Source organism: Epargyreus clarus, unplaced genomic scaffold (assembly GCF_041222505.1).
Source record: "Epargyreus clarus isolate Ecla_fem2 unplaced genomic scaffold, WU_Ecla_fem_2.2 ptg000018l, whole genome shotgun sequence".
In the NCBI taxonomy this organism is placed as follows: domain Eukaryota; kingdom Metazoa; phylum Arthropoda; class Insecta; order Lepidoptera; family Hesperiidae; genus Epargyreus; species Epargyreus clarus.
The window spans coordinates 11310375-11323096 of record NW_027332226.1 but is presented as its reverse complement, the minus strand read 5'-3'; the positions used below and the strand labels follow the sequence as shown (position 1 = coordinate 11323096).

The 12722-nt window shown below is 36.2% G+C and overlaps 1 protein-coding gene across 1 annotated transcript in view; it reads right to left on the bottom strand.

The window, feature by feature from the left end:
- Window positions 1-12722, bottom strand: part of LOC140749704 (uncharacterized) — a 130074-nt gene that overhangs the window by 100298 nt on the left and 17054 nt on the right. Inside the window, exon 2 of the mRNA XM_073082836.1 lies at window positions 3650-3855. Coding sequence (XP_072938937.1) covers window positions 3650-3855 — 206 coding nt within the window. The remainder of the gene's footprint in view (window positions 1-3649; window positions 3856-12722) is intronic.

The window sequence follows — 12722 nt, the reverse complement described above, 5'->3', positions numbered from 1 at the left end:
GGTATATCGAAATAAGTCAGCGAAAAACTTTCATCTATTTGTAAAATGTTGGAACTACCATATATCCTCGCGAGGTCATAAGTTAGAAATTGAAAGGCCTTTCTAAAAATACTATATTTTGTAAGATTTTGCCACCCAAAAAGTGCTGCCTATACCGGGCTGCCCCCTATATCCTCAGCACGCTACGCTTCTCTGTCAAAGTAATGCGCGCAAAGCCGTTAAAAGCAGACACCCGGCAAACAGTCCGTGCCCGGATATTAAATAAATATTTTGCCCACGCAGTTCGGTCTGCCGGCATCCGAGCGGTACGATACGATTATGTTAGAAATACACATGGTATAGAAAATATTATATGTTTGTCTTACAACCCGTGTCTGGTTTGTTCATTGTCTGGGGCTTATTTGGCGCTACCAAATCAAATCAAATCATTTATTTACATGAATATAGGTAAACACAGTTGTTATAACAAATTTGTCCTCTATGTCCCACCTCTAGATGTATGCAAAATATTACCATAATCTTATATATAAAATTCTCATGTCACAATGTTTGTTACCGTTCTCTTCCGAAACGGTTTTACCGATTTTCACCAAATTTTATATGCATATTCAGTAGGTCTGAGAATTAGCTACTATCTATTTTTCATACCCCAAAGTGATAAGGGTTGTTCACCCTTAACATTTTTTTATTTATATGGCAACACAACGTTTGCCGGGTCAGCGAGTATTAATTATAAAATTATCAAATTGTCATTAAATAAATTTATATAAACATAGCATTATTAATAAATTAAATGACTTAATTATGTACATTATATTCGAACTTATAAAGGGTCGAGTCAATGTTGATATATTTTTCGTCGTCTGTATTTCATCTCCGACTATATTTCTATCCTGCCAATTTCCATTAAAACACCACGGGAATTTCTCCAAAGAAATGTATAGTTAATTCTTGAGCGTTAGATCGGAACTTTTAATAACATCAAAGGAGCATAACACAGATTGATTGAACAAAGAGCTGTCAGACGCAGCTACCTATACGTTATTAAGCAAAAAACTTCCAATTTTTCACAGTCATTTCCAATACCAGGTGCCGGATATTAGATCGTTATAAGATACGCGTTTCATCGTCAGCGGATAACGTGTTACGACGTTTTTATACTATGGAAGTTGCCAATGTTACGCGACCAATACTGTTTTATGGACATTTGCAATCAACCCCAGATAGGACTAGATATTCCTACTAGAGGTAAGCCACCGATGCGCCGCTACACCTGAGGACTAAGCTGGAACGCTTCGGAAAAGTATGTCTCCCTTACCACAACCTTCAAACTGAAACACAACAGCGCTTAACATTGCTGTTATTAGGCAGAAATAGTTGTGGCACAAAGGGTTCACCTTGGGTGGCACCTTCAATATAAATAAATCGGTGTAATGTAGCGATAGTGCGCCACATGTGACATACGGTGGTAAAATAAAACCACCTTTAAATATAACATTACTAACGCGCTGGACTGTAATAGGGGACCAAATTTACATCACATTTCCATGACCCATTCGGCATTTCTTTCGCTTTGTTTGGTGAAAAAATTCTTTGCGCAAAATGAAATTACAACACCTATTGCAAAATTTCTCTTAGTCTCGCCACAATTTAGATTCCCTACCATATTGGAATATTTCGCTATAATTTCACAGAATATTGATGAACCCCGAGTGGTAGACTTTCACGTTAATATTGACCTATTTTATGATATTGTTTAATAATTCGGACTGCTAAATGTTAGTGCTACTTTTACCCAATTCAAAGGAGTAATTTGTGTAAATACACCGTATTTAAGTATCATGGTATGATAAATTCCTGTACAAAAAATACGTGGACTGCTTCATTAACTTTGATTAAGACTATGATTATTTTATGTGATTTGAGAATTGTCAGAAAGTAGGTTGATTTCCTAGGTTTTTTTTCATTGGTCCCTTTAGTACCGGGATCAAAATAGGGCTACGGGGCTAAAACAAAAAGGGGGCTTTCGGGTTTGCGGGCAGCAAGACTGGGAGCTCGAACCGTCCAGCAAGCGACTCCGGTTGCGTTCCGTTGGAGATCCCGGAGTCCTCCTCGCAGCGCTGAGGATGACCACCGAGGGGGTTTTCGTGCGGTGAAAATCCCACTTAACCCCGTGTCGCTCCCACGACAATGGGTACCTTTTGAAGGTTTCCCCGTCGTAAACAAAAAATAAATATAGTTCAAAAAACTAAAAAACACGCTTTTATGATAAAATCAACTAAAAAGTAGAAAATAATTTTCAATCTAGGAATCAATTAAGGAACAGTAAATTGTATAACTGTGCAAAAAGCGTGGAGTGCTACACTTATCAATTTTCGAAAAGCAGGTAGGCGTTAAAAAAGGTTTTTTTTCAATGTTTCAAACAAAATGCAAAAATAGTATTAAAACAATTTCTCGCATATAATTTAAACAAACAAGGCACTAATTTGTAGAAGAATGCGCACGAACACCCACGCACACATACACAAGGCACCGCATTTCTTTATTGGCAGTTAGCGTAGCGAAAAAATTCTACGTCTATGTTTAACCCTCAAACGTGTTTTTTTTTCGACACATCTGGCAACACCGAATATGTGTAGCTTTGCACCGGTATATCGGAAACACATCAATTCCGATTAATACACACAGTGGCAATCTTAAATTAATGATTCAATTTTCATTAGTACCTAAATCAGAAGTTTGAGCTTCGTGGAACTCGTTAGGCAATACTTATAAGTAGGTCACAATGATTTAAAGTATTACTTTACAAATTTAATACTTAGCTTATATTTTGTTTCAATGTATTAAAATCTTTAGCTATAGAACGTAATATCGCTCTATCCTTAGCTAAAATCGACATCTGACATCACGAATACTAATATTACACCATCTTCGGGTCTAAGGACTTCAAAGCTTTTAAGCTTAAATAGAGAACCTATATCAATAATATATATATAACCGTATTGTTAAATATTAATTTCATCATTCACTATTCATATATAAATTAGAATAAGAACACTGTATTTGTCCAACTATTCGTAAACACTAATCAGCTCAGTATTAAAACATATTTGAAAGCGAATGGACATACGCAGCACACAAAAACTGAATCGTACCTTACTTAATACGACTGTTCATCGTAGTTTTTTCATATATACAAATACGTACTATTATTAAAAAAGCACTAAAAACCACAATTTTATAGTTAATCAAACTAAAAAATTATAATTGTTGAAATCTATCGTGCACTAACTTTGCCACTTTCTCTAAGGCGCCCGAATACCACCTCAAAAATTGTTAATCCTGATGATCCCGATAAGGACAATAGGACAAAATTATTATAATCGTGTATTGTCTCCAGTTTTTGATAATTGTTCAACATTTTGAATCAAAGTGACCGTTCAAAGTAGATAAAACTCGAGTTCGAAGTTTCCGTTACATACATACCTACATACATAGAAGTCTATCTAATAAAAGCGTGGCAAAATTATTGATTACAAATTTCCATAGGCGACAGTCAATGGTCACATGCCATTGGGTAAATTCCATTCCATTCCATTCTTTGTTATTTCATCAATTTTAATATTAAAAGTATGCTTTAAATACTTACAACAACATCAATCCCCTTAATAGGGAAGAGTCTGAGCGGCGGGACATCTCTGGGTGCGTATCTGCAGAACTCCCGGTCCCCGCGGTACCACTTCACCTGGTACAACTCCTCGTTCTCCAGGTCGTACATGCACTTCATCACCACCTTGGACCCTCGCTCCACAGCCTCCGGCACCACCATGTACACATCTCGCAGGCAGACAGTACCTAGAAAGAAGTAATTATATAAATTCCTCGTGTTTTGTTATTCATGTCATTAATTGCTTCCTCAGGACATCGTAATACCGCGAATAGATACGGTCCATTGGACTAAAATCTTCCCTCTAGATCTATGTTATGTCACTTGTAATGTTACATATCACGGGACATATAAAAGTAAAAGCAATATTTTAATATTTCTACTCGAAACGATGAAGAACACATACCACTATAACATCTCACAGGGAGGAATTTTTCACATTGTCGTCAACCCTTTACTGCCCCACCAGGGCACGGGCTTCCTCTAAAAATAAGAAGGATTTAGGCCATAATCCACAGGGGTAGGAAGTGCATATTGGCAGGCTTCACACACATTTCAGATTTTTTTAATGAATGCGAGAAGAAGTTCCCTCACGATGTTTTCCTTCACCTTTTTAGCAAGTTATTACGAATTTTAGCTTGTATTTCGAATGCGAACATTCCCTGGTGCCTGGGATTTGAACCTTGGGCCGCTGTTACTATTTATCCTTCATAATATGTAATCCTAAATGACCAACCTAATTGGATCTGTATCTAATTAGTTTCTGGGAATAGCGTTAGGATTTCGTAGAAACCTTATATCTAGGTAACTTTCATACACTATCTATATAAATGTCACAAAAATCCTTCACAAACAAGTGATTAAAATGATTTCGTTATTGTGATATCTAATACCATAACGAAGTTGTTTAGGCGTCAAGCCACATTGTGTCTCCTAAATAAATGTTAATAATAACATTCAGTATAAACTGAATGATGTAGAAAGGCGTCCAATTATACGTCATTATTGCCTCATTAGTTTTGTTTTGTAGAAGCAAGTATTTTTTCATTTGTCATATATATAAAATGATTAATTGACATTACTATTATGTATTTTATTATTGTATTTTGGGATTGTCACAACAAACACGGCACAAGGAATTTATAGTCCGTTTCATAATTAGGTGTCCAAAATGTAAAGAAAGAAATGTCATGTCAAAATACGATTACAGGTATTGCAAGCCCTAACAAATTAACAAGAAACGAAAATTTTCACAAAGTCAACAAAAAACAAATACTTAATTACTGCACACAATTTAAAAAACGCGCTATGAAAACTAGAAAACATTCGAGTTCGACCACGATCACGAAAATGAATAATATCAACTACGAAACTTAAAAATGGCGTCACAAAAAATGTTTTGCATCCCGATTGTGTTACCATAATCACAATTTAATTTTTCTACCATAAACCTTGTTTTTATTATTATTACTATATGAAATGAAATTGGTTTAATATGAATATTGGAAAATGTGAATTGATTTTAATTTATTTAGTTTATTATTTTATTATCGTCGAACTAATTTAATATTGTCAAAAATAAGAAACTACCATTTGAAACATATTTTCTTGATAGGTCAACACCTTTGTTTACATTTTGGACACCTAATTATGAATCGGACTATAGGTGATACAAGTGTAGAAATCGTTTTTTTACACAAGCATAGGTACTAACCACTACATTTGATAGAAGTCACATTCGACCTCCAAGTATTCTGTCTAAATCTATAAAAATAAAAAGTGTATAATAACAAACATAACCAAAAAACCTAAATACACCAAATTGTTGATTTACCAAACGAAATAAAATAAAACCTAATCATCCCTAAAATTGTTTCCTATATAAAGCGGGTCTCGATATTTACGACTTTATTTGCGACTATTTCCTTATTGATCTCTCTACCTCGAATTCTCGAGCATGGACCGTCACCGTGGTAAATTCAATACGGGATTATTTGTATCTTTTTATATACTCTATGTAACGTCTCTTTACATCTATCAATAAATAGTTACTATCAATAAGTTTAGGTAACGTTTTTGCTCTGCTACTAATATTGACATGTTATTCAGTTAAAGAGAAACTAATTATTTTACTTTATTGAGACTTCTTCATTGAGACGAGACGAACACGGCACGGCACGTGACCGGCACGGGACGGTACCAGCGCCCACAGCAAGCCATTGGCAGAATTTCGAACCTTAATTACTTAACTTATTTATTACTAGCTGGCCCGGCAAACTTTGTACCGCCTCAAAATGTATTTATCAAATATATTTCATATAAAATATAGCCTATGTTACTCGTGGATAATGTAGCTTTCGAATGGTGAAAGAATTTTTAAAATCGGTCCAGTAGTTTTTGAGCCTATTCATTACAATCAAACAAACAAACAAAGTTTTCCTCTTTATAATATTAGTATAGATGCGTAAAACAGCCGGCGGCCTACTGCCTTCGAAAAGCATACTATGAAATAATGAATAACCAATATAATATCTCGATACTTTAGACTATAAACTATTGCCATACCTCTGTATTTGTTTACTGAGAGTATCTTATCCAACAATATTATGTACTTAACTGTTGTTTCTAAGCTCGCTAAGTTCTCTAATTATAGCATAGTTAAGGGTACCTTGCCTAACTTAGTGGACTTGAAGCACCGAAAGTTTGTTCTTCAACTAGTCAAGAAGTTTCAAAATTCTGAACGTTTATCTTGTCTATGAATGCCCATATCTGTCAAATATTCAATACATGAGCGCGCGGAGCCCCGCGGCTTGTGTAAAGTTTTATTGTTGTACAAAGTTTAATGAATCTTATAATAGTGGGCGTAAGTGCTGATTTGAAAGGTATAGTCAGTCAGACATACTTATCCAATACAATCCAACTTAAGACGCAGTGATAGTAACGCGTCTGTGGCTGACCTCAGGTAAGAATATAATCTTACTTGATGTTGATCCTAAATTCCCATGGGCGGCAGTAGCCACTTACCATTAGGTAGATTGCAAGTTCGTTTGCTAAAGTTTTGTAAACATCCGTTACAGTCATTAACCACTTTCTACCAGTTTTGGAACTGCGTGATATAATACGCTACAGGCCTTTCCCGGTTGTGAGGGAAGATACACGTACCCAGCAATGGAAGAAATTTATATTAAAAAAAAACTTTTGAAAAAAGTTTTAATTTTGTTTTTCATGTTCTTCTCTGAAGACCCACTTCATGGGAGTGCATAAAATCCTGTTGCAAGAACGAACAAAGTAAATTAAATAAAAGCTTGTAATAATTAAAAGAGTTGCAATTCTGTAATGAACAATATCAAAAGTTTCACTCGCTCCCGTATTCAAGTGCGCTCTACCGTCCACATTTCACACACACATAAATCCCGTTTATTTAGGTTCCAACACATATGTCAAGAACCTGAACAAACAATTTGAAATACTACCTAATAATTTTATTCAAATATCCAGTCGTGCTTAAATTATGTTATGTTAATTACAAGCGAAGTGGGTTAACTTAAATTCCCTACGAAATGTTCATATTCCCCGAGGCATGAGGACTATACAATGTATAATCCCTTTATCCTCGAAGATTAAACTTGACCTTTAAGGTTACGTAGGGACCCATTTAATCTGACTCATTTTTTATTCGTTACTATAAATGCCAAGGATTCTAGGATATACTATTGCTATTTACTCATTTAGTTTAATAAATACATGAAAATAAAAATTCGACGAATAAGGTATCATTTTATTACGTGGCCAATGTGAAAAAACATAAGAAGCCTAACAAGGAATCGTAATTGATATTTCTGGTAAAACGAATTTCTGGTAGGTACTTATTCCAAAATAATAAATTCAGAGCTCGTGTAAAATTTTATTAAATACGTGAATTAAATTCATTCTCATATATTTTTGAAATAAGGTCATTTTACGCAATAAATAATCCCCAGACAATTGCATAACGTATGTTCCACAGTTTGCATTATTGAACATTTTAATATTACTGTACATATAATTAATTAAATATAATTATTTTGAATTATTTATTTCACATGCTTGCTTTAGGTACTGCTATTTTCTTGAATAAATAATTGAATCGAATAAAGCGAATGATAATTTTATTTGACGCGTCTAAATAGAATGAAACAACAAATTAAGTTGATTCCAAAGAAAAAGTGTTTGAAACTTGAGGCAAATTGAATTTGCTAGTTTGTTGCGCAAATAACCTTCGGTATTAAGAGGCATTAAAAAGATCTGAAGTAGATTCAATCGCCGTTTGAATAGCTGCTCCTATCAATATCATTAGGAGTTGCGAGGCGACCTGTGATACACGAAGAGTAAACGAGCTTTATTTATAAGAGTGATGTCGCCGACGAGTCTATGATGGTAAGTAACCAATGCCGCCCATAGACACGTGTAACCAACTTCGCAGAATGCCGCTTGGATTAAGACAACTGGGCTAAGACTACTTGTTGAAATTATTAACACTAATTTCGAATATATAAGTACACTTTATAATTTTCGGACATAGAAACCATCGACTGACATTTTTTTAAGCTATTGCATAGCTTCTATCGCAGGCCTTGAGCGTGGAGACCGAATCCAGTAATTCCGTAACGAAAAAAACCTAACACCCCCGACCGGCACAGCGGTGATACTTTTTAGTAGCGATCTGTGCGCCCCGGGGCGCACACGCCAGTTGACGTGTTAATGACTTTTTGCATACTGCATAAATAAAATAAATATATAATTGTAATTGCATAAGTTGATAAAAATGCTATGCAATAGGTTTACCGCGCAGTCTCCGAGTGCCACACGTTTTTTTTTTTTTATTTTATTTGTGCTAGTCATGTACAGCGACAGCCTACGCTGGCGACCGTCCGTCGATAGCGACTATTTTCGACTGTCGCCTACTGTCGTCAGCAATTGACGACCAATACACATACACAGACACACAGACACATACACGCACACACACAGACACAGACACACAGACAGACGACGATATTCGTTTACCGTTGCTGAATGTAGCAACCCGTACCCAGTGGCCGCTGTCGACCGTCGGCCACAGTCACCGATGTAGCAAGGCGACACAAACAGTCGCTCTTATATTAGCCTTCTAAAAAGTCACCAAGAAAAAATACAAAACGGCTCAAAACCTCAATAGAAACAACAGTAAAAAATAGAATCGTAATAAATTATTCCAACATTTTACCATGAAAGGAAATATTTAATCCATCCATTTTTTTATCAGCCTATTTATAATGTGGAGCACAATTGATATATCCGGCATATTACGCCCCCTTAAGTAGATTATACACTAGGAAATATAGATAATTATGTGGTGTTATCATAATTGATAAAATAATGGTAACACTCACTTAGTAGTTGAAATTTAACCATAATCATAGAAGATGTTTTTGCCGTATGTACTTGCTACTATCGCTTGACTAACTTGTAAGTTTAGCGCTTAAATAGTTTACACCACAAACAACTATTTACTAGCATATGCTATGCATTTTGAAGGTGGTAGAACCCTTTGTGGTACGACTCCAGTGGCACCACCGCCACACCTATTTCTACTTAATAACAGCAGTGTTAGGCGCTGCTGTGTTCCGGTTTGAAGGGTGTGGTAAGGGAGACAGAGACTTTTCCGAGGCGTTCCTCAGTGTTCGGCGCTGCTGTGTCCCGGTTTGAAGATTGTGGTAAGGGAGACAAAGACTTTTCCGAGGCGTTCCAGCTTAGTCCTCAGGGGTAGCGGCGCATCTGTGGCCGACCTCAGGTAGGAATATCTAATCCTATCTAGGTTTGATTACAGATGTCCATGGGCGGCAGTAGCCACTTACCATCAGGTGGACTGCATGCTCGTCTGCTACTCCTATATTATAAAAAAAATGCATTTAAAAAGACCCGTAGACAATTAACAGTTGAAAGATTTTTCAATATAATCGAATATGTCGTTGATCGGCCGCTCAAGCAACAAATTAAGCCACACGATTGTGGCTTTAACAACTGTCTCCCACGCGATAGTTAGTAACGGGTGGCAAGCCTAAAGCGTAAAGCCCGTCAAAGTGACCAAAATAGAACATAAAAAGATTAAGGTACTGAACTATTTTCTCTGCCTATTTATTTATAGATAACCTCCTTTCAAATACCACGACCTACTATTACTATACCAGTAATCAGTACCCTTAGTATGAGTTTTTACGTTTTTACAAAAATGACTGTTTTTGTTTTTATTTCTTTTTTTTATAATTTAGGAGTAGCAGACGAGCATGCAGTCCACCTGATGGTAAGTGGCTACTGCCGTCCATATAGATTAGATCCTACCTGAGATCGGTCACAGAAGCGCCGCTACCCCTGAGGACTAAGCTGGAACCCCTCGGAAAAGTCTGTCTCCCTTCTTTACGTATTTCCCATACTATTCCAATCAGTTCTAATACAATCCGCTAGGGGCGCTGATTAGAAATGTATGGGCAAATACGTAAACAAATATCAAAACAGTAATTTTTGCAAAAACGTAAAAACTCATACTAAGGGTACAGTATACATATCAAAAATACTATATACTGTTAGAACTGCTTGGAGCCAATTTGTATTTTTTTACATTCTCTTTTTACTTATATGAAATACATTCCCCTGAGATACTTACCTTTTCCGGTATAAAATATGCCCTTTGTCCTTTCTTACATTTGAGTCTGATTGAAAGAAATCGAATTTCGTTTATTGAAAATTGATTCATACAGAACTCTGAATGTCAAAAAAAGAAACTAAAATGGCTTCGGAAGATGTTTCGCTATCACATAAACATGACATAGACTTATTAACTATCGCATTTAATATTATATACACGCCTACATTGGTCTTAAGTTCACCGTAAGGATATGCCGTAATCACAACTATAGTTATGTTATTGACTTGAATTATGGGAATAACATAGATTAGTAAAGATACTTCGCCGCCTTGAAATTGAATGAAGCCACATACGGCTTATTAGTAAGTTATTTTTTTGAATTCTTGACAAATAAAAACATTTTTAGAGAAAATTTACGAATAAATAACTAATACTGCGTAATTTACATAATAAATAAATAATTATTTCAAATATTTTAGGGATATTTCAGCACGGAGACGTGGCAAAACTTTTTTATGAAACTATTTCAATTCTCAACACTGGTTACATTTTCTTGTTAGGAGTGAGTAATCTTTACTAATCTATGGGGAATAAATACATTGAAAAGAATAAATTTATAGAAGATGCTACTCTAACTCTTCACTCTAACAGCGATAAACGAAACTGCCGTACATTCATACCACAGAACACATAAGAGCCGGAAATTCAAACCATACAAAACTTCATAATGGCACCCTTGAAAGCAATGTTAAATAGAAAATAAATAAAAATATAGAGTTACACGAACATAGTGGAAGCAAAGCCTGGCTACCGAGAGTTAGTCACGTACTGTTGGTGTTGAGATACGCGATAGAATATTAATATGCACGGAGTAATATTTCTACCTACTAACAACCGTGTTAAACGCTGCTGTGCTCTGGTTTGAAGGGTGTGGTAAGGAACACATACTTTTCTGAGGCGTTCAGGTTAGCCCTCAGAAATAGCGGCGAATCTGTGGCCGACCTTAGGTAAGAATCTTATCCTTTCTAGGGTTGATTATAGATGTATGAATTTAGACTAAAATTGTATGTATTATGTATGTAATTGTCGCGGATCTGAGACATTTTACTATACCGCCGTGACCACGATCCATGCAAAAGAAATTAAAAAACCCGCTTATCGTTGATTATAAATGTCCAAGGGCGGCAGTATCCACTTACCATCTGTGGACTGTATGCTCGACTGCTACTCCTACATTTGTTTTTTTATAATATAGGAGTAGCAGATGAGCGTGCAGTCCACCTGATGGTTAGTGGCTATTACCGCCCGTAGACATCTGTAATCAACACCTAATAGGATTAGATATACCTACCTACTTGAGATTGGCCACAGATGCGCCGCTACCCCTGAGGACTAAGCTAGAACGCCTCGGAAAAGTATGTCTCCCTTTCCACACCCTTCAAAATGGAACACAGCAGCGCCTAACACTGCTGTTATTAAGCAGAAATAGGTGTGGCGGTGGTGCCGCCGGAGTCAAACCACAAAGGGTTCTACGACCTTCAAATTCATTGTAAAAAAAGTTACTATGTCAGTATGAAAAAATTTACAATAGAAGGTCGAAATTCGACCGTGTTCGTTATTAAAAGTTTGAGAAATTTTTATGTACCCAAAAGCTCAATAGCTACGCTAGTTAGCTAACTCGTCAATAGCCATTTGAAAATAAAAATAGAACTGGAGAATTATTATAAAAGACAAAAAACTCTCAAATATAGCCTATTTACCACAAATCCATCGACACCTCATGTGTTAAAATCCAACAAACCCTTAGGCTGTTCGTTCACAGCACCGTCACACTGGTCGCCGATATTTCGAGTAGATGGGCGCGACCGCTAGATCGGCACCGAGATTTTGACGGTCTGAACTTTGATTTTGTGGTCTTGAACTTGTTCATACATTGCCGTCATACGCGTGACAGCTGGAACCAACTAAACCGCCGATATCGGTCGCGGTGGAGAAGCTATCGCCCACGACATATTAAAATCTCGTTCTCGGTATCGGCTCGGTGACGGTGCGGTGGACAAACGACCGTAGGGTTGTAGGGCCAAAGAATAAAACATACGATCGAAAAACATTTTCCTCCTCAGTAGGATAAAAGGTTCTGTTCTTTTGCCTTTTCCTATTTACAGTAAACTCCGAAATTTTCTTTTAGCAATCTATTCAAGTAAGGATATCTCTTCTTTGAACTATAAAACGATCAGGAAATCCACCTGATGATAAGTGAAGAGAGAACTTTATAAGAAGTTTTATGAATTATTTTCTTAATCCTTCGTGCAACATGTGAAAAGCATAGCCATTAGACGCTTTTAAAAAGCTCTAAAGCTTATTGACTCAATAGATATGAGACGACAACCT